Here is a 20,023-nt window from a genome sequence, read left to right as displayed (position 1 = left end):
TACACCTACACTCCAGAAGAGGGCACCAGATCTCATTATAGATGGTTGTGAGCCACCGTGCGGTTGCTGGGAATTGAACTCAGGAAGAGCAGACAGAACCTCTGAACCATCTTTCCAGTCTGGCGCACACCTTTAGTTCCAGCGCTCAGAGAGGCAGAGGCAGGCGAATTTCTGTGAGTTCGAGGCCAGCCTGGTCTACAAAGTGAGTTCATAGCCAGGGCTACACAAAGAAACCCTGTCTTGAAAAACTGGAAAAAAAAAAAAAAAAAAAAAAAAGGGGGGTCAGTGGTTGGCAGGACACCAGCACCCATGTAGTGACACAATCACTTTTAAGTCCAGTCACAGGGCACCTGATGTGCTCATCTGACCTTCATGTGTACCATGGAACACATACATTCAGGCAAAATACTCATATAAATAAAATAAAATTATATGTGGGCGGTTAGGCGGGGGGGATGACACACACCTTTAATGCCAGCACTCAGAAGGCAGAGGCAGGCAGAGCTCTGTGAGTTAGAGGCCAGCCTGGTCTACAAAGTAAGTCCAGGACAGCCAGGGCTGTTATACAGAGAAACGCTGTCTCGAAAAAACAAAAAGCAAACAAACCCCAAAACGAACAAAACAAAACAAAACAAAAAAGCCCGAGGGTCAGTGTGGGAAGACATCCAAGGATCTAGATTCCAGCCAAGTCTCTGAGATCAAGGGCTCCCGAATATTAGTGGTTATTGCGGGGCGAAAGATTTTCTGTTTTCAACTGCAGGAGTGAGGCCTGTTTGAGCTGAGTGACTCTGAACACCGTGGGGGGCAGGGCACGACGTATTGGGGGCGGGGCAGTGCTGGCCTATCGGCTTAGTTTACTCAGACCTGGTTACCAGGGAACTTTCTCTTCCACCATCTCTTTGTGATTCCAGTCACCTGCTCCATTATGACTCAACCCTCCTCCCCTCCCCCACTAAGGGCAGTATGTGGGGGCCATGGGGCCCAGGTAGTCTTGGGACTCCAGGTCATGGGTGAACGAGCCTACCATGGAGCCCAAACCTGCTCGGGCACCAACCTCAGGAAATGCCAGGATTTAGGAGACTCAATTCTTCTGCTTTTGGGCAGCTTCATCTTGCTCAACGTGGGATTCAATGTCGTGACTCTGGTCAGGGCAGGGTCGCGGCAGGCGGGTGGAGGGGCCTCTGGGTGCTGTTCAGGCATTTGGGATAAAGTCTCACCGCGTGGCTCGGTTTGAATTGCAAACTTAAGACCTTCCTGCCTCAGTCTCCCGTGTTACCAGGGCTCAGCTTGAGCTCTGCACCGCTCAAGGGGCTAAAGCCGGAAGGGCCGCTGGGATTTGGCCACACAAGCGTTGGCTTTTGGGGGCTCACCCAGCTTCTGGTCTCTCTTTCCTCTGCCCCCCTCAGCTCTGGAGGCATCTGAAGAGCTCCCTGCGGATTCTTTTCCATCATTTTTTCCCCAAAGGTGAGTGGGGGGCTCCTACAGGGTCTCCTGAGGATGTGGCTTGTCCCCTTTGTCACCATCCCCGTTCCCACCTGAGCGCCCTCTCTTTTCCGGTCTTACCTTCCCTGAAGACAAGCAACTCGCTGGTCTGAACAGCCGACCCATGTGCGTATTTTCCACCGCAGATACGAGGAAACTGTGTTCAGGAATATCTTCCCGGCTACCCCACCGCCCCAGCCTTCTACTTGGGCGCGTCAGTCACCTTGACTCTTGGCTAGCAGACACAAATGACGAGAACCGTTCTAGGTGCTGCCAGATGCCACCCCAATGTGGACATGGCAGCACCCCCACGGAGGCTTCTTGGGAACTGTGGAAAGAGGGGCTGATGGGAGCTGGGGAAGCCCCTCAGGCCACAGTCATGAAGACCCAAGCTGCTTCTTTTTCCAGGCCAAGGACTCCTCCCAAGATTCCAAAGATAAGCAAGCTGGACATGGCTCCATCCTCTTTGCCCCAAGACAAAAAGATTAAGGCCCGAGTCGACAGGCCAGCCCATGCTCCACAACAGGCTCTAACTTATTCCTCAACCAACACCCATGAGCACCTCTCCACCCAGTCCCAGGCTCAGACCACAGAGCATACTCAACTCAAGGCCCAGGGTCTTGAGCAGACCTCAGCCTGTGCCCCACCGGCCCATCCGCCAGACTCTGCCTCAGCCCTCGGTGAAGCCCTAAAACCAACCAATGCTTCCTACCCAACCCCATCCCATAACCGATCCCCCACCCCACCCTGTCCCTCAGTTCAGGACCCCACCCACAGTCAAGCTCATGCCTTGGGTCAGGCCCAGCCCCAAATCCTGGCCCCTACCCAACTCCAGGTTTCAGCCCCAACCCCAGGCCAGAGTTTAGCCCCCAGTCCCCAGCGAACGTCCGCCCATACGTCACCGCAACCCCCAACCCAGGCTCTTCCTTACACTTCTTTCCAATCCCAAAGCCATGATGACCCAGGCCAAATGCCAGGACACACCTTGACCTACTCCCAAGCTCATGTCCCTGAGCAAACAACACCTCAGGTCTCAGGCCGTGTCCAATGCCGTTCCCTGCTTCACCCGTATGCCAACACCCCAGTGCCTGGTCCAACCTCTACCCCAGCCCCTCTCGGTGTTCCAGCCTCTGCCTCAGCCTGTGCCCCTCCAGCCTCTGCCTTAGCACTGCCCATGGCCATGACTACCTCTCAAGGCCCTGCCACCACCTCTATCCCTGCTTCACCTCCCGCTCCTTCCATGTTAGCTACTTTTGGCCCCAGCTTCTCCACTGGCCGTACGGTCTACGACACCGGGAGAGTAAAACAGAACACCCTGCTGAAGCAGGCCTCCCAGAACCCCAAATGTTTCAGGAAGGACTTGAACATCCTCTCCAGGCCCCAAGAGGTGAAGGGCCTGGTACGTTCTGGTACCAATGAGCAAACACCAAAACAACATGGAGGGGACAGTGCTGAGCCTCCTGCAGGGTCTCCCGTGAGCTACCTGGAGTCTGGGAACACGGCATGGAAGGTCTCAGATAATGCCAAAGATAAGATCTCCCAGCCAAAGACCCTCCCATACTGTAGCTTTCATCCTTGCTGTTCTGAGAGGAAAACTGAAGGACCCCGGGCTCCAGTCTGCCCCAAGTTCCTGGTCTACGCCCAGGACACTGCTCCCTCCAAACCTTGCTTTCATTCCCCAAGCACTGCTCAGAGTACACAGCCCACCACCCCTCCACCGTGTACTCTCTCTCTGCCGCTTGTTTCTCCCAGGACATTTGCTGTCCCTCAGCCTCACTGTCAGAAGCCCTCCAACTTAACACAAGCCCCTGTCTTCCTCTCAACCTCCACGTCTCCTCAGACGGTCTCCTCTCCCCACTTCCCTAACCCTTCTCAGTTCTCCGCCACTTCTCAAACTTTAATCCTGCCTCCAACCCCTGAGAATCAAAATTTTAACCGAGGCCTTGGCCTTCAAAGGACCCCATCTCCTGCCAAGGATTCTACAGTTCCCAGGAACCCAGGCCTTCCCCAAGATCCAGGCCTCCACAAGGACCTGGGCCTCTACCAGAACACAGGCCTTACTCTATACCCAAGCCTCAGCAAGAACTCGGGTTCCTACAAATTTCCAGGCTGTACTCAAGATCCTAACCCCTGTGTAAATCCAAACATTTCCCAAGAATCTTGCCTTCAAAAAAATCTAGGTATCACTCAAGATTCCGAGTTAACGAGCTCATCTGCTGTTCAAGATGCGGGTATCCTTAGGAACCATCCAACCTTAAGTCTCATTCAACCTTCTAACCTCCCCAAAAATACAATATTTATTCAAACATCCAGCCAGAAGACTTTGAGCTTTATGCAAGACTCTGTGGTCTATAGGAATGTTGCATTTAACCAAGACAATGTAATCAAAAATAAAAATCTCTCCCCAGCAACCAACCAAAAGAGGCCGGACCCCACTCAAGGTTCTGGTACAGGAAATATACAACGTTCAGGAGTCTGCAGCAATGTGAGTCTTAGCCAAAGCTCTAGACCACAGAAAAGCCCATGTTGTACCCAAGACTCTGAAGCTAACAAAAGCTCAAGACTTACCCAGGAATCTAGTAATCACAAGAGTCCAGGTCTTGAACAAACCTCTTGCCTTCATAAGTGCTCAGGTCTCACACAAGACGCGGTAGACTACAAGATTCTAGGCCCTACCCAAGATTCTGGAATCTTCAGAGTCCCAGATTTTAACCAGGACTCTGACTCCCGAAACCTTATGGATGCCAAAAAGAGACTGGACCTTAACCAAGATGTTTGCATTTGCAGTTCAGAATACAGCAAAGACCCTAACCTTCAGGAATGCCAAGCGATTGGTCATGATCCTGTGCTTAGTCAAAGCTCTGGCTTCAAGCCTCCAGGCCTTACCCAGCAAGCTGGCTCCTGCAAGGACTCAGGCCTTATCCCAGACTCTGGCCTCAACAAACAAACAGGCTTTGCTCCAGGTACGGATTCTGCCCAAATCTTGGGCTCACTTCAAACGCTAATGCTGTCATCTTCCCTAGTGAAACCCTTTCCTGGCCAGATGGCTTCTCAGAAGGACAGTCCTGAGCAGCATGTACCCTGGACCTCTGTCCCAGCCAATCAAAACCCCTGTCCTTCCAAGGCCCAAGTGATCTCCAGTGACCTGAAAACGTTTTCAGAGGTACCTGTGCTAGTGGAGTTACAGCCACCCTCCCAACAGATTGACGGCCAAGACTGGGTATACCACACTGCAGATACGTTTCCTTCAGCTTGCCAGAAGCACCGCCAAATGTCTACGCCCCCCAAAATCAACTGGAAGCCCCATTGCCCTGGACTGGGTACCCGGACAGGTCAGGTGGTCTTCGATTCCCGCCAGAAGCAGTCAGTCACTGGCAGGGAAAAGTGTGAAACCCTGTCTCCTAGGTGCCCTTTCCCCGAGACACCCAGAAGCTCAGAGGAGACTCAGAAGGAATGGGCGTATCAAAATGTGATGAGGACCTTGCACAAAGAGAGGGCAAATACGCATCAAGAGTAAAGACAGACAAGAGACGCATTCTGTGGGTGATTGAGGCTCTCCATCCCAGCGCTACCACTGATACCAATCGTCGTCATCTTTAAGAGACACAGAATTAATACGTTCCTACTCTGCCACCACAGCTCTATAGCCAAACCCACCATCTTCTAGGCTCAAGAGCTGTTTTTTTTGGGGTGGGGGTGGGGGGAGGCACAGTAGCCACTAGCCAAATGTGACTATTAGAATGTCAAATAAAATTTAAAATTCTCACAAAGCGTTGTGTTGCACACCTGTGATACTAGCACTTGACAGGTGGAGGAGGAGGGAAAGAAGAGGGAGGGAGGAGGGAGGGAAAGAAGAGGGAGGAGGGAGGAGGGAGGAGGGAGGGACCCTCATTTATATAATGAATTCAAGATCAGCATGGGCTACTGGAGATCCTGTCTCACTAGGAAAATAAAAAACCAGTCTAGAGGGACAGGAGAGACAGTTCGTGGGCCCAGGTTGAATTCCCGGCACTCACCAGGTGGCTCACAGCAATCTGTAACTCTGGTCCCAGGGGACCTCATGCCATTTTCTGGGCTCTGTGAGTACTGCACAGATGTAGTTCACAGACATACATGCAGGAAGTCACCCACACACATTAAAATAATAAAGCTGGGCGTGAGGGCCCACGCCTTTAACCCCGCACTCCGGAGGCAGAGGCAGGTGGATCTCTGTAGACTCAAGACCAGCCTGGACTACATAATCTCTAAGACAGGGTTACATAGAACCATCTCAAAACAAAAACAGAAACAACAAACACTGAGCTGGGTAGTTCACACTTGTAAGGTCAGAATGGAGGAGGCTGAGGCAAGGTGGTTTCCATTTTGAGCCGAGACAGAGCCTATCTCAAAAGACAAAAACAATTTAAATTCTGTTCTTCAGTCTCTACATTTTTAAGTTCTGACAGCCACATTGTAGCTGGTCAGCAGAGACTCAGAATATTTCTATCAGGCCAGGCGGTGGTGGCGCACACCTTTAATCCCAGCACTCGGGAGGCAGAGGCAGGATGATCTCTGTGAGTTAGAGGCCAGCCTGGTCTACAAAGCAGGTCCAGGACAGCCAGGGCTACACAGAGAAACCCTGTCCTGAAAAACAAAACAAAAAAGAAAGAAAGAAAAGAAAAAAGAAAAAAAGAATATTTCCATCATAGCTCTTGCTATGTAGCCCAGGCTAGCTATGATCTCATTCTATAGCTTATGCTGGACTTGAACTTGTGATCCTTGCAGCCTCAACTTCACCAGTGCTCTACGTCTGGGAGGAGGGAGCTGAGATTCTAACACTGTGGCTCAGGCTGTCCTGATGTTCACTACGTCGTAACTTGCCTCTCGGCCAGGTAGCCTGAGAGACGGGGCACTTCCCTCTTTCCCCCACGCAGTTACTGCTCCTGGTGAGAACCAAAGACCACAAGATATGTCTGTATGCTTGATCCAGGGCAACGGGGCCTCTGGTTGATTATGAGAGGCACAGTCATTGGGGGTGCTTCTGTCAGGCTGAAGGAGCTGTGTCTACAGGGATAGGCTCCCCCAAAACTGGAGGCAACACTCTTCTGCCTCACTAGGATTATAGGTGTGAGCCACCACACCTGAGGCATCACAGGTTACTCTTTTCCTTTAAAGACTGTGTGTGGAGGTGCTTGCTTGTAACCTCGGCGTTTTGGAGGCAGACGCAGAACTAGGCGTACGAGCCTAACCACGACTACACAGTAAGTCCAAGGGCAACATGACGACCTTGATGTCAAGCCTGGATGTTAGATCTCTGGGCAGAAAGAGGTAGTCAGTTACTGCAAGGGGCCCTCCAGCTCCACATACAAGTTGTGGCATGGGTGTGTGGGTGTGCACAGGCACAAACACACGAAGACGTGGGGCACGCCGCCTTTAATCCCAGCACTCAAGGAGGCAGAGGCAGGCGGAGTGCTGTGAGTTTGAGGCCAGCTTGGTCTACAAAGCAAGTTCAAGATAACCAAGGCTACACAAGAGAAACCTTGTCTGGAAAAACAAATCAAAGCAACAACAACAAAATTGTTGGAAAGTGTTGTCATAAGGTTATTGTGTAACTCAAATGCTGATTTCTGTACCCCCCTCCCCCCCGTATCTGGTTGCAAGCCTTGTTCTGAGAACCTCCTGTCTCAATGTTGTATAAACTCTGCTCCCCAATTGTCCCCTTGTATGCCAATAAAGCAGCTTATAGCCAATCACTGAGCAGGGGAGAGAGTAGGGCTGGACTTCCTGCATGCCAGGGGAGGAGGAGTTAGAAGAGGAAGCAGGAATTCCGCCACAGGCTGATAAGTGAAAAAGGGTCGGCTGGAGCAATAAAAGAACTAAAAAGCAAGAAACTTGAGGATTGTGGCAAAGGTGAGTCAGGATAACACAGAGGGTTAAGAACAGGCTTAAACTGCCCAGGATTCTGTTGTGAAGCTCGTTTTATTTATTTATTTATTGTTTATTTGTTTGTTTGTTTGTTTATGCACACCGTGTTCTGCCTGCATGTACACCTGTAGGCCAGAAGAGGGCATCAACTCACATTATAGATGGCTGTGAGCCACCATGTGGTTGCTGGGAATTGAACTCAGGACCTATGGAGGAGCAGTCAGTGCCCTTAACCTCTGAGCCATCTCTCCAGCCCATGAAGCCTGTTTTTAAACAAATATAAAAGAGTCTTAATAATCATTTGTGTAATAGCTGGGTTAAGAAACAGTTTCATAAAAATAACTAACAGAAAAGTAAATGTTCTTTAAAGGACATTCCTTTTCATCCATTCCCAATATTTTCATTCATTTACACTTTGTTCTTTTGTTTGTTTTTGTTTTTTGTTTACTTGTTTGTTTCTTTGAGACAGGGTTTCTCTGTGTAGCCCTGGCTATCCTAGAACTCATTTTGTAGACTAGGGTGGTCTCTGACTCAGAGATCCACCTGCCTCTGCTTTAGTCCTGAATGTTGGGACTAAAGTGCACCACCGCTGCCTGGCTATTCTCGCTATGTTCTTTTCTTTTTTTCTTTCTTTCTTTTTCTTTTTGAAGATTTATTTATACGGTATGCTACTTGCATGTATGCCTAGATGCCAAAAGAGGGAACCAGATGACATTACAGATGGTTGTGAGCCACCATGTGGTTGCTGGGAATTGAACTCAGGACCTTTGGAAGAACAGCTTATGCTCTTAACCTCTGAGCCATCTCTCCAGCCTGATATTTTCTATTTTTTAGAAAAAAAAAATTTTTAAAGATTATTTATTATGTATACAGTGCTCTGCCTGCATGTACACCTGCAGGCCAGAAGAGGGCACCAGATCTCATTATAGATGTCTGTGGGCCACCATCTGGTTGCCAGGAATTGAACTCAGGATCTCTAGAAGAGCAGCCAGTGCTCTTAACCTCTGAGCGATCTCTCCCAATATTCCCAACATTTTATTTTCTCTTTTTATTTTTTATTTTATTTTATTTTATGTGCATTAGTGTGAATGTGTCAAATCCCTTGGAACTGGAGTTAACAGACAATTGTGAGCTGCCATGTGGGTGCTAGGAATTGAACCCAGGTCTTTTGGAAGAACAGACAATGCTCTTAACCACTGAGCCATCTCTCCAGCCCTTCTTTCTTTTTCTTTTTTTGCTTTTTCGAGACAGAGTTTCTCTAGCTGTTCTGGAACTCGCTCTGTAGACTAGGCTGGCCTTGAACTCACAGAGATCCGCCTGCCTCTGCCTCCCAAGTGCTGGGATTAAAGGTGTGCACCGCCACCACTGGCCTATTCCTAATAATTTCAAGGTTCTCAGAAAAACCAGTGAACCTTGTTTATTCGTAGAATGGTTCAGGTAGCTATGTATAAATGCTCAATGCCTGGTACCCCAAAGTGTGAGCCCAGCCTTCAGGAGCTACAGAGACGGCTCAGCAGAGATTTCTGACTGGCTGCTCTTGCAGAAGACCCAGGCTCTGTTCAAAGTACCCACCACATACTGGCTCATAACCATCCGTAACTCCAGTCCCAAGGGACCCAACCCCCTCTTTTGACTTCTGAAGGTACCAAGCGAGCACATGAACCCCTCCCTCACATATATATCTAGGCAAAACCACGCATACATGGGGCTTGAGGGATGGTTCAGCAACTAAAAGAACTCAGGTTCAATCCCTAGCACTCACACGGTGGCTAACAACCATCTGTAACTCCAGTCTCAGAGGACCTGAGGCCATCTTCTGGTTCCAAGAGCTCAGGCACACAAATGGTGCACAGGCACACATGCAGACCAAACACCCATACAGGAAGGGAAAAAAAAGGTCCCATCTTCACTCCTTTTCGTTTGGCCTCTTGGATATATAAGCCTGTATCTTTAGGGGAAGGGCATCCCCTGGCAGTGACTTGAAACCCCTTAGGTCTGCGCTTCCCAGGTGAGCCCTGGTTCTAGGAGTTTGTCTACAGACTCCGCCCTACCCCGATTTCGGAGCAGTGTCTCACTCTCGGCTCTGCTCACCTGGAACTTTTGCGCCCAAGGTAAGTCTCTCATTCACCGTAGTCCTCCTGCCTCAGCTGCCTAAAGGGCTGGGGTTTGTTTTTTTTTTTTTTTTTTTTTTGAGACAGGGGTCTCTCTGTGTAGCCTTGGCCATCTTGGAGTCACTCTGTAGACCAGGCTGGCCTCAAACTCACAGCGATCCACCTGCCTCTGCCTCCCGAGTGCTGGGATTAAAGGCGTGCGCCAAGGGCTGGGTTTATAAACTTGAGCCATCACACTTATTCCCCAGCGTGTCCCCCATCATGGTTCTGCGTGTCTGAGGTGAGCTTTGCCACTCCTTCCGGGGTTCAGATGTCCACTTCTGTGTCACTTATATGTTATTGTCTGGTTTTGGCTTTGTTTTGTTTTGTTTCTCGAGACAGGGTCTCTCTGTGTAGCTCTGGCTGTCTTGGACTCGCTTTGTAGACCAGGCTGGCCTTGAACTCACAGCGATCCACCTGCCTCTGCCTCCCGAGTGCTGGGATTAAAGGCGTGCCCCACCACTGCCTGGCTTGTTTTGTTTTTTAAGATAGGGTCTCTATATAGGCCTGGCTGGCCTGGGACTCTGTGTTCCATGTACTGAGATTAAAGACCTGCATCACCACACTCAGCTTTTCCTTAAAAAAAAAAAAAAAAAAAAAGAATCTAGATGAGCCGGGCGTGGTGGCGCACGTCTGTAATCCCAGCACTCGGGAGGCAGAGGCAGGCAGATCGCTGTGAGTTCGAGGCCAGCCTGGTCTACAAAGTCAGTCCAGGACAACAAAGGTTACATAGAGAAACCCTGTCTTGGAAAATTAAAATTAAAGAGAGAGAGAGAGAGAGAGAGAGAGAGAGAGAGAGAGAGAGAGAGAGAGTCTAACTTGCCCAAACTGGCCTTCAACCTGCTGTCATCCTAACTCCACCTCCCAAGCCCGGCACAACTTTTCAAAGTTATAGTCTCCAAAATGATCAGGGGCCTTTAATCCCAGCACTCGGGAGGCAGGAGCAGGTGGGTCTCTGTGAGTTCAAGGCCAGCCTGATCTACATACACACTGAGCTCCAGGCCAGCCGTAGCTACACAGTGAGGCCCTGTCTCAAGGAAATAAAACCCAGTTGGAATTTCCCTGAGAGGCCCTGGAGGATTGATTAGGCAGAACAAAACACCACCCCAAAATGACCTCCACTGGGTGTGGTGGCCTGAGCCTCTAATTCCTCCCAGCACCCAGGAAGCTGAAATAGGACGCTTGTTGTGAGTTCAGAGTCAGCCTGGGCTACATAGTGGTTCCGGGCCAGCTTGGGCTACAGAACAAGACTTCATATAAAAGTGCTGTGCGCCTTGAATGCCAGGACTCAGGAGGCAGAGCTAGGTGGATCTCTGTGAGTTGAGCATAGCCTGGTCTACACACTAAGTTCCAAACCATCCAGAGCATCCCAGTGAGACCCAGTCCCAAAAATAAAAGGAGAGGAGGGGAGAGAAAGGAGAAGAAACTATGATTTCCAGTAGGCATACTTGAACAATGGAAGGGGTGCATAGGCGCCGTGCCAAGTGTTGCAGGGAAACTACAACTCCCAGCATAGCAACAGCTCAGCAGGGTGAAAGGCTTGACTGAACTCTCACAGGAGGCGGGGACCGGTCCGGAGCCACCCAGACAGCTTTCAGAAAAGGGCGTGGACATGTGGCCATCAGGAAGTTACCTGTAGAATCTTTTATGGGGCTTTCTGTTCGCCACCTTTTTAGCTACTCCCTAATCGGAAAGCCACGGACCAATGAGACTTCCGAAAAAGGGGTAAAGGGAGGTGGACAAAGGCCGGTGACAAAGATCGGCTACTGTGTTCCCCAGGAGGGGCCAAATAGCTTTTTTGTTTTGTTTTTTTGTAACGTGCTGAGTCAGGCGAACCGATTCACCGGCCGCAACTTAACATCTAAGAAAAGGACAAAGGAAATAGTCACTTGTTCATTTCGAGGACTAAACACAGAGCGCACCATCCTCAAGACCGACTTGTGAACTGTCTCTAGCCCTCGCTCCGCCTCAGAAGGAGGGGGGAAACTGGAGAACTTTTGAGCAGCCAAAGAAAGGCCTGACAAAGCTAACTCGGGTCTGTTTGCTCTGGCCTAAAGGCCAGAGAGCCATGGCTTCCACCATGTGGGGGAGCGCTCCCTGGTGGGGCCCGCCGCCCCCAGCCCCAGCCCGGCCGCTCACAGACATCGACTTCTGCTCGGGTGCACAGCTTCAGGAGCTCACTCAGCTGATTCAGGAGCTGGGTGTTCAGGAGAGTTGGAGCGAAGGGCCCAAGCCTGGAGCTGATCTTCTCCGAGCCAAGGATTTTGTCTTCTCTCTGCTCGGTAAGTAGTTGTCAACCGCGGGGGATTTGCAAATCCCCCCAGCCTCGCCATTTCTCACCCCGGCCTTGGACCATGACGCCTTTCACGAACCTTCTTCTTCCTTTAGGGCTAGTTCACCGCCAGGATCCGCGTTTTCCACCCCAGGCAGAACTCTTAGTGCTTCGCGGTGGGATTCGAGAAGGTTCTCTAGATTTAGGGCATGCTCCTTTAGGTCCCTACGCCCGGGGACCTCATTATGATGCCGGTTTTACAGTCCTTGTGCCTGTGTTTTCTCTGGATGGTGCCGGGCCCGCGCTGTTGCTGGATCTGGAATCCTCTTATGCATGGCTCCGCCTTCCAGAGCGGATGTGTGGAATTTCTGTCCGGGAGACCTGGCAGGATTGCCTAGGACCCCCTGTCCCAGGGGAATGTGATTTGATTCACCAAACCCATAGTAAAGAGAGTCCCACGGACCGGGAAAGCTCTGTGGACACGTCACTCGATTATGTCTCAGAACCTGAGGCGCACATGTCTTTGGAAAAAGCATTTAGTGACCTTTCAGGGTCGCAATCGCCTAATAATGACAACACCAACCTTGAAACTCCCGAACCACTGAAAACGCCGAGCAGCGACGCCTTGGAAACTGAGGAAAGGCCAGCCCCAAAGCCGTCGGAGGCTCCGAAGGCATGGCCTACACTATGCCCGACCCAAGTGGCTTCATGGTTCTTCGATAAGCTGGCTGAGGTTGCTGAGTCCCTGACCCCGGTCCCGGGAGCCCCGAGGCTAGTCCATGCAGCTCGCCACGCGGGCGTCACCACGGTCCTCCTGGCAACTCCAGACCCCCCACGCCACCTCCTGCTCTTCGACCTGATTCCGGTGGTGACAGTGACAGGCTGGCCTGACGCGGCTCGGAGCCACTCGTGGGCGGGCCCGCTGGCCTCGGAGTCGGCTTCTTTCTACCTAGTGCCGGGCAGCCTCCCAGAGCAGCCGGCCACCCCTGGATGGCAGCTGTGCTTCGCTCGCCAGGAGCTGGCGCTCAAAGCGCGCATCCCCGCGCCGCTGCTCCAGGCACACGCGGCGGCCCAGGCGCTCCTGCGCCCGCTGGTGGCGGGGACCCGGGCCTCTGCGCCCTACCTCCTGCGGACCTTGCTCTACTGGGCGTGCGAGCGGCTCCCCGCGCTCTACCTGGCACGGCCGGAAAATGCCGGCGCTTGTTGCCTTGGGCTCCTGGATGAGTTGAGCCGAGTGCTGGAGGCCGGGACGCTGCCTCATTATTTTTTGAGTGGCCGAAAGCTCTGTATGGGAGATGGCTCCGCTGCCCTGCGCGGGGCATTGGCCCAGCTCCGCGGGGACCCTGCACGGGCCTTACGTGAGGCGGTGGAGGAAGCCAAGGTTGCCCGCAAAGGGGGCGGTTTAGCTGGCGTAGGGGGCGGGACCCATTAAAGATTCTACTCTTAAGGGAATGGAAAGTGTTTCCTTGGGCGAGAAGGTCGAGGAGGGGGAGGCTCCCTCCTCGCGTACAGACGGACTGTGTGTTTTAGGGTTCAAAGCCTCTTTTTCTAAAAGGTCTCCCCAGTGTTCTGCCCTGCCCGAGGCCCACGTTTTTTAAGTCTGGCTGGCACCCCTTCTATCCAGGTGCTGCCTCCCCACCCCCGAACCTCTCTCCTCGATTCTTTCAGAGTCTACAGCAAACAGAAGGGATGTATTTACTGACAAAATGCGGGGGGGGGGGGGGAGAGACCTGGCTTTTGGAGACCTCATTCTGATCAGCTGGGCTCACACCAAAGCAGAGAGATATTAAGGCCGGATTACAGCCCAGACTGGATGGCACAGCCACCCCAGTTTCTCCACTCCCCGCCCCGCCCTTCCCCATCCGTTTTTCTGTCCTCACTTCCATCCCAGGCAGTAAAGTCCCTTTCCGTTTTCTCTCTGTCGGCCATTCCATCTACCCCCTGCCCCAAGCCCCGCCACATCAGGTTTCCTTGTCTCATCTCTGAACTCCGAGAGTTGCAGGCCTTGCCTCCACTCCGCCTTGCCTCGGAGACTGGTCCCCCACTCACAGCTTCCAAGGAACCCTAGGGTTCCGCCCGCCCGCCTTCACCTCCCTCTTTCCCAGCGTCTCCGCCCCCTGCCCCGCCCCCGGGCCGGCTCGCAGAGGAGGGGGAGCCTCCGTCGCCGCCGCCGCCGCCGCCGCCTCAGCTTCCCACAGCCGCTGCTGCTGCCTACGCCGCTCTGCCTGGTCCAACCTCCGGGCCCAGTGCTCTGACTTTGCCAAACCGGGGCGCTCTGCAGAGACATCTTTACTCCTTCCTGGGGGTCCGGGACGCCTAGGCCGGCGTTGGGGGGAACCTCCGCTTGCGGGTGACAGGGAGGGAGGAGCCTGGAGCCTGGAGCCCGCGGCACCGGTCGCCCGGATCAACAGGACAGGACAGGTTGAGGGGCGTCGGGGAAAGGAAGGGGTGCTATAGTAGTAGTCCCAGGGAGGACGAGGAAGCCCTGTCGCAGGAAGCTCTGATGCGCTATGACTTATTAAGGGCCTGTTCACGTTGGAGTAGCGGTGACAACGTGGGTGCACTCCTCTCTTGGGGGCCTTGTTAGATTGGAGGGTGTGGGATCTAAGCAGCGCCAGTTGTTCCTCCGAAAATTTAAGGGGCAACCAGAAAACAAACAAACAAACAAGAAAACCAAAAACGACTCATGCTCCTTGTTTGGGGCGACAGAGGGTCCTCCAGACAACCACCTGGTGTATGCACCAGGAAGGGCTGATTTGGAGGTGACTTCAAAAGGAGTGGAGGGTGACAAGGTGGAGAAATGGTCTCAGCATCTGGAACCCCCCCGAGCTACTAGAAATGAGGGTGACAATGAGTAAAAGCATTATCCAGCCAGAGGGTCTGGGAACCCTTTCTCATTGAACCTACACAGGCTGGATATTGAGACCTATTTGTGTTAAGTGGGTGGGATTTGAAGAAAGTGAGAGATGCACTCCATTTAGGGTATAGCAAAGGGGGTAAAAAACCCACATCAGGGTTGGGTTTCTCTGTGACATTGACAGCAGCCCAGGGTGAGCTAATGTCCACAAAACTAAGAACCCACACCCTTTAGATGACAAGAGTAGGCTGGGCAGGAGTGGCGCCCCAAAATAGGGTGTAAAGAACCCCGAGGATACTGAGAACACATATTGGAAGTATTGGAGGGTCTTGACTTGGGGATAAAGAAAATGGGGGCATAGGCCAGAAAGGAGGGAAGGGGAGAGTTTTCATTAAGGGACAAAAATTCATGGGTGAGGACAGCTGAGGAGCGCATAGGCTGCTGGAGCTAGTGCAGGGCCTAAGGGTGGGAGCTGGTGGTTGTGGGGGGACGTGAAGGGGTCTGGGGTTTAGCCCCAGATCCTGCGGGTGGGGCGGTGGGTTGGGTCCTGAGCATGCCCTGGTGAGAGGGCTCCTCTCCAGGGGAGCCCAGGGCGCTCCGGGACCTGCTGGTTTGGGGGTGTCTCCTCCCGGGGCGCTATGGCGGCGTTGGCCAGTAGCTTGATCCGTCAGAAGCGGGAGGTCCGTGAGCCCGGGGGCAGCCGGCCGGTGTCGGCGCAGCGGCGCGTGTGTCCCCGCGGCACCAAGTCTCTTTGCCAGAAGCAGCTCCTGATCCTGCTGTCCAAGGTGCGACTGTGCGGGGGGCGGCCCACGCGACAGGACCGCGGCCCAGGTGAGTGTGGCTAGGGCGGGGTCTCCGGCCTGGAAGTCCTTCTGCCTGAGGCCAGGGACCCTGGAGAATGTAGCCTGATTGGGGGCGGGGGGCAGGTATCCCAAAAGTGGACGAGGTGGGCCAGAGCGACAAAACCTACGGGACTATGCTTCAGTTTCCTTCCTCTTTGCCGGTACTGCCGAGTCTCCTTGCTTTCGAGGGCAGGGGGAAGATTTGAGGGGCTAAGCCTGGCGCCCAAGCTTCTCAGCTCTTGTCTGCCCCCTTCAACACAGGACTCCCCACCCCCACGGTTCTTCGCCTACGTGCGGGTTCTCGCGATTCTTTCCATCCGAAGCGGAAGGGCCTGGGGGGTTCTGGACGCTTGGGTCACCCCGAGGGTTTCTGCAGCCCTGGCTGCCCCGCCCCCGCTCCGGTTCTCCCGCCCCTCCACGCTTTGGATCTGTTCCTCCTGGTCGAGCTAGTCTGGCCGGGAGCCAATCTCTCCAGCTCTCCCCCGGGTGTCCTTGCAGCTACCTCGTCAACCAGCCCCCTCCGTACGCCCTCCTTCTGTGACCTGCGCTTCGAGAAGGGTGCTGGGCAACCCCTCCCATTACTCCTGTGTGACTCCGAAATCCGGTCCTACAGGCTCGGGGGACCCTCTGCCAATAGGAACTCACACACAGTTCAGGCCGTAGCCCTGCACGGAGACTTGGGGAGGGGGGCGGTCGTACCACTTACAAGGGGGGAGGGGGACAGGGAAATCGGCAGAGAGCAAGCCACGGGAAGGGATAGGCATAAGGGTTGGTATGTGATTCCCGTCCAGGTACGACAGTTAGGGAGTCCCTCTGGCCTCACTCCAGGCTGCCGCCGGTTACCCTAGGGGAGCCCCTCGCGCCCTCCTCCCCCACCACCAACAGTAGGCAGTGGTACAGTCCGCAGCCCACCCTCTGAGTGGGATCCAGTCCCCACGTGATGCAGCCAAGCCTTTTCCATCTCTGTTCCCTCTTCCTTTTTCCTTCATGTGGTATAAATGTCCCCCATCCTAGGCCAGTTACCTGGTTGAAGGGTAGAGCCTCAGCCTAAGGGAGAACTGGACCCTCGTGAGCCAGCCGACTGACTGACAGAGAGACAGACAGACAGACAGACAGATGGGTCAGTGTCAGACAGGCCGGCGCTGTGCCAAAGCAAGGCCCGCGCCAAAGCGAGCGGCAGCTGCAGCAGCAGGTGCTGAGTCAGCGTCAGTCAAGCCCAGTCCTACCCCTGCTTGTGAGGGGGAGCCCCTTCCCTGTGGTCACCTTGCTGGTCACCCCGACATTTGCAAACACATTGCCCTGCAACCCTGGCACTGTCCGTTGCCTTTTATGTGTCTCTCTCTCTCCTACCTCCATCCCCCAACTCTGGTGGGAAGAAGGAATTAAGCCATTTAAATAAATTTCAATAAATTAAGCTGACGCTCTTGATTAGAGAAAGCGGAAGGGACCCACACCCCCAGCTTCCTCAGGAATCAGAGGGAGCTGGAAGGGAGCTTGCTCGGGTAAGAGGGCTGGGGCGCTTTTCATTTCCTCTTCCTTCCCTGTGATCGCGCCAAGTGTAGGAATGTATCTGGGAATAGAGATGTCATTTTCAAAGATCAATGTCTCTCTCTCCAGAGCCTCAGCTCAAAGGCATCGTCACCAAACTGTTCTGCCGCCAGGGTTTCTACCTCCAGGCGAATCCCGATGGGAGCATCCAGGGCACCTCAGAGGACACCAGCTCCTTCAGTGAGAGGGGAAGCCAGCTTGCTGGGTGGGAAGCAGGGAGATGGGGACCGATTGGAGATGACAGTCCTAGCACCTCTTGAGGCTTTGTTGCCTTCAGTTTGTCTTCCTGAGCCCCGAGGGAAGAGGTGGACCTGGAGCCGGATGGGGGTGAGGCTCCTGGGTACTGATGCCTGTTCTGTACTCCCTAAGCCCACTTCAACCTGATTCCTGTGGGTCTCCGCGTGGTTACCATCCAGAGTGCCAAGCTGGGTCACTACATGGCTATGAATGCCGAGGGCCTGTTGTACAGCTCGGTAAGGCAACAAGGTTGAATGGCCTGGGTACTGGGGACACGCACCCTCAGCATAGAGCTGTCCTTCGCTACAGACGGGATTCGCACCCAGGACTCTACCCTTCCTGTTTTTGGCTGACCACTGCCTGCTCCAGAACTCCTCCCCTAGAGGAGCGTATCCATCTCCACCACCACGGCTCCCCCTAAGTGCCTCCCGCTCTTTGAATGCCTGGCCCCTTCAGCCATTAGGGCTCCCACTTCTAGACCTGTCACCTCTAAACTTACCTTTATTGTGGATGGGAAATAGTAAGGGGCCGGGAATGAAGGGGGATCTTATTTCCAGTGCCTCTATAAGTCTAGCTCCTGCCCCTGGGTAGCCCACCAGGTGCTCTGGTTTCTGCATGGACTCAGTAGGTACTGCCCTCCTTTCCAAAGAAATGTATGGATTATACCTTGCTGCCTCTTCTCAAGGGCTCCCTTCTGCCAGTGATATAACTCTCTCTCTCTCTCTCTCTCTCTCTCTCTCTCTCTCTCTCTCTCTCTCTCTCCCCCCTCCTCTCTCTCTGTGTGTGTGTGTGTGTCCACGCCTCTCTTCTGTCCCTTTTGTCTCATCAGCCACATTTCACAGCAGAGTGTCGCTTTAAGGAGTGCGTCTTTGAGAATTACTATGTCCTGTATGCCTCTGCCCTCTACCGCCAGCGTCGTTCTGGCCGGGCCTGGTACTTAGGCCTGGACAAGGAGGGCCGGGTCATGAAGGGAAACCGAGTCAAGAAGACCAAGGCGGCTGCCCACTTTGTGCCCAAGCTCCTGGAGGGTGGGTATGGGCTCTAGAAAAAGGTGGGTCATGTGGGAGGGTATTGACCTTGAATGAATACACACAGAGCTCAGGCCATACATGTTGAACAAGATGCTGGGATGACAGGGCCAAGACTGAAAGGCTTTGGCCTTTGGGGAATTGGGGAGCTCTCTTCCTTCGGGTTGGGGTTCTTCAAGGGTGATTGTAAGGGAAGGGAGGCCCCTCAGATCTCTGGTTCTCCCTGGCTCTTTGTGTGCCTAATTCTCCTTCCCTGCTCCTCTCTCTCTCCCCTTCACAGTGGCCATGTACCGGGAGCCTTCTCTCCACAGTGTCCCTGAGACCTCCCCCTCCAGTCCCCCCGCCCCTTGAGATCTAGTCCCTGGACTGGAGGCTCCCTGCACTTCCAGTGAGCCAGCCACCGCCACAGCCTGTCCCCTAGCCACGCTCCGGGCCTTGCTGCTCTCACCCTGTTGCCACACACAAGCCCTGAGCAGCCAGGCCTCACCAGGTGCTGTACCCCGAGGGCACCTAGGGGCTGGCTGGGACCTCTGGAGCTGCTGCTGCGCTCCCAGATCCTGGGGCCCAGGAGAGGTTCTCAGATGGGGGTGCCTGGAACGATCCTGGCTGTTCACTTCTCTCTTTCCACACTAACTCCTACCCTTAAGAGAACCTCGGGTTTTCCTGAAATGGCCCCTGGGGGGGTGGGGGGTGTTCCAAAACTGGCAAAGCTAGGGGACCAATACTCTCCCACCCCGACTGAGCCGGTTTCCGAAGCCATGCACTTCTTTTCCTTGCCCTGAAGCCATAGCTTTCCAGGTCGGTCCACCGATGCTCATGGTTCATTTTCTTCTCTCCCCACTCGACTTTCTGCCTTGGTCTGGAAGGTTCTGATACAGCTGAACACCCCAGCCAGGGCCATTCCTATGGTCTGTATTGGAACCCAGGTGTGGGTTCAATCCTTTTCCTAGATGGACGCCCCTGGTTTAAAAAAAAAAAAAAAAAAAGAGGCCTAACTCCTAACTCGAGCCTCCTCACATAGCCACTGGCCTTGCTCTGAGTCAGAACCAGTCTCAGGTCACCTTATCCCAGAGACACCCAATACTAGAGCATGGCGTTCTAGACCTTTCGGGAGCCATTCCCCTCCCCCAGTTGCCCCTCCCCTCATTGCCCCCCCTCCCCCAATCTCAGCTCTAGAACATAGACCATGACACTTAGTCCCTTTTTCCAGGACGGAACTAGGGCCTGTATAGCCATATTATTGTACTGGAGTAAGTTCTAAACCCCTAACCCTTCCACTTTCTCTAATGATTTAAGAATGCTAGAACTCAGCCATGATTCATTAAGAACTAATTGGTTCTGAGCTGTGCTTGGTGGTGCGTGCCTGTAAGTCAGCACCTGGGACTGAGTCAGGGTTTTTGAATTGGGGGCCATCCTGGGCTATAATAGCAAAACCTTGTCTCAAAAACCAACACACACACACACACACACACACACACACACACACACAGAGAGAGAGAGAGAGAGAGCGAGCTTATTAATCAGTACTGAATGAATCAAGAACCACTTCTTGTTTGTTTTTCCTACATAATTTTCCAAAAATCTTCCCTTTAGAATACTAACTACTTTTACATGGTTTCTAGTTTCCGCATTCCAGCTGGGGTTCTGCCAGGGAAACAAGACTGGGGAGAGGTACAGGAATTCTGGAAGACCGTACCTAGCTC

The 20,023-nt window shown here is 53.3% G+C and overlaps 4 protein-coding genes across 4 annotated transcripts in view; 3 read left to right on the top strand and 1 right to left on the bottom strand.

Moving 5' to 3' along the window:
• The window catches only part of Gps2 (G protein pathway suppressor 2), a 177,628-nt gene that overhangs the window by 105,089 nt on the left and 52,516 nt on the right, over nucleotides 1–20,023 (bottom strand). The window lies entirely within an intron of this gene.
• On the top strand, nucleotides 1,007–4,999 carry Spem3 (SPEM family member 3). Its single transcript, XM_051167486.1, has 3 exons — nucleotides 1,007–1,144; nucleotides 1,407–1,464; nucleotides 1,629–4,999. The coding sequence occupies exons 1-3, from the start codon at nucleotides 1,007–1,009 to the stop codon at nucleotides 4,997–4,999; spliced, it is 3,567 nt and encodes a 1,188-aa protein (XP_051023443.1).
• Tmem102 (transmembrane protein 102) lies at nucleotides 11,297–13,278 on the top strand. The gene is made up of 2 exons (XM_051167461.1): nucleotides 11,297–11,818; nucleotides 11,925–13,278. Exons 1-2 carry the CDS (start codon nucleotides 11,605–11,607, stop codon nucleotides 13,238–13,240), a joined length of 1,530 nt encoding a protein of 509 aa, XP_051023418.1. The 5' UTR covers nucleotides 11,297–11,604; the 3' UTR covers nucleotides 13,241–13,278.
• On the top strand, nucleotides 14,746–18,997 carry Fgf11 (fibroblast growth factor 11). The gene is made up of 5 exons (XM_051167476.1): nucleotides 14,746–15,496; nucleotides 17,125–17,235; nucleotides 17,425–17,528; nucleotides 18,122–18,320; nucleotides 18,601–18,997. The coding sequence occupies exons 1-5, from the start codon at nucleotides 15,304–15,306 to the stop codon at nucleotides 18,669–18,671; spliced, it is 678 nt and encodes a 225-aa protein (XP_051023433.1). The 5' UTR covers nucleotides 14,746–15,303; the 3' UTR covers nucleotides 18,672–18,997.

This window comes from Acomys russatus, chromosome 25 (genome assembly GCF_903995435.1).
Source record: "Acomys russatus chromosome 25, mAcoRus1.1, whole genome shotgun sequence".
Lineage (NCBI taxonomy): Eukaryota > Metazoa > Chordata > Mammalia > Rodentia > Muridae > Acomys > Acomys russatus.
This window is presented reverse-complemented; position numbering and strand designations above follow the sequence as displayed.

Bases quoted from the DNA above. Each gene is read 5' to 3' on its own strand.
- Fgf11 (XM_051167476.1), top strand. From the start codon at position 15,304: ATGGCGGCGTTGGCCAGTAGCTTGATCCGTCAGAAGCGGGAGGTCCGT. The intron at 15,497-17,124 runs GTGAGTGTGGCT...CTCTCTCTCCAG, and splicing joins GCGACAGGACCGCGGCCCAG to AGCCTCAGCTCAAAGGCATC. The intron at 17,529-18,121 runs GTAAGGCAACAA...TTGTCTCATCAG, and splicing joins AGGGCCTGTTGTACAGCTCG to CCACATTTCACAGCAGAGTG.
- Tmem102 (XM_051167461.1), top strand. From the start codon at position 11,605: ATGGCTTCCACCATGTGGGGGAGCGCTCCCTGGTGGGGCCCGCCGCCC. The intron at 11,819-11,924 runs GTAAGTAGTTGT...TTCTTCCTTTAG, and splicing joins TTTTGTCTTCTCTCTGCTCG to GGCTAGTTCACCGCCAGGAT.
- Spem3 (XM_051167486.1), top strand. From the start codon at position 1,007: ATGGGTGAACGAGCCTACCATGGAGCCCAAACCTGCTCGGGCACCAAC. The intron at 1,145-1,406 runs GTCAGGGCAGGG...TGCCCCCCTCAG, and splicing joins GATTCAATGTCGTGACTCTG to CTCTGGAGGCATCTGAAGAG. The intron at 1,465-1,628 runs GTGAGTGGGGGG...TTTCCACCGCAG, and splicing joins CCATCATTTTTTCCCCAAAG to ATACGAGGAAACTGTGTTCA.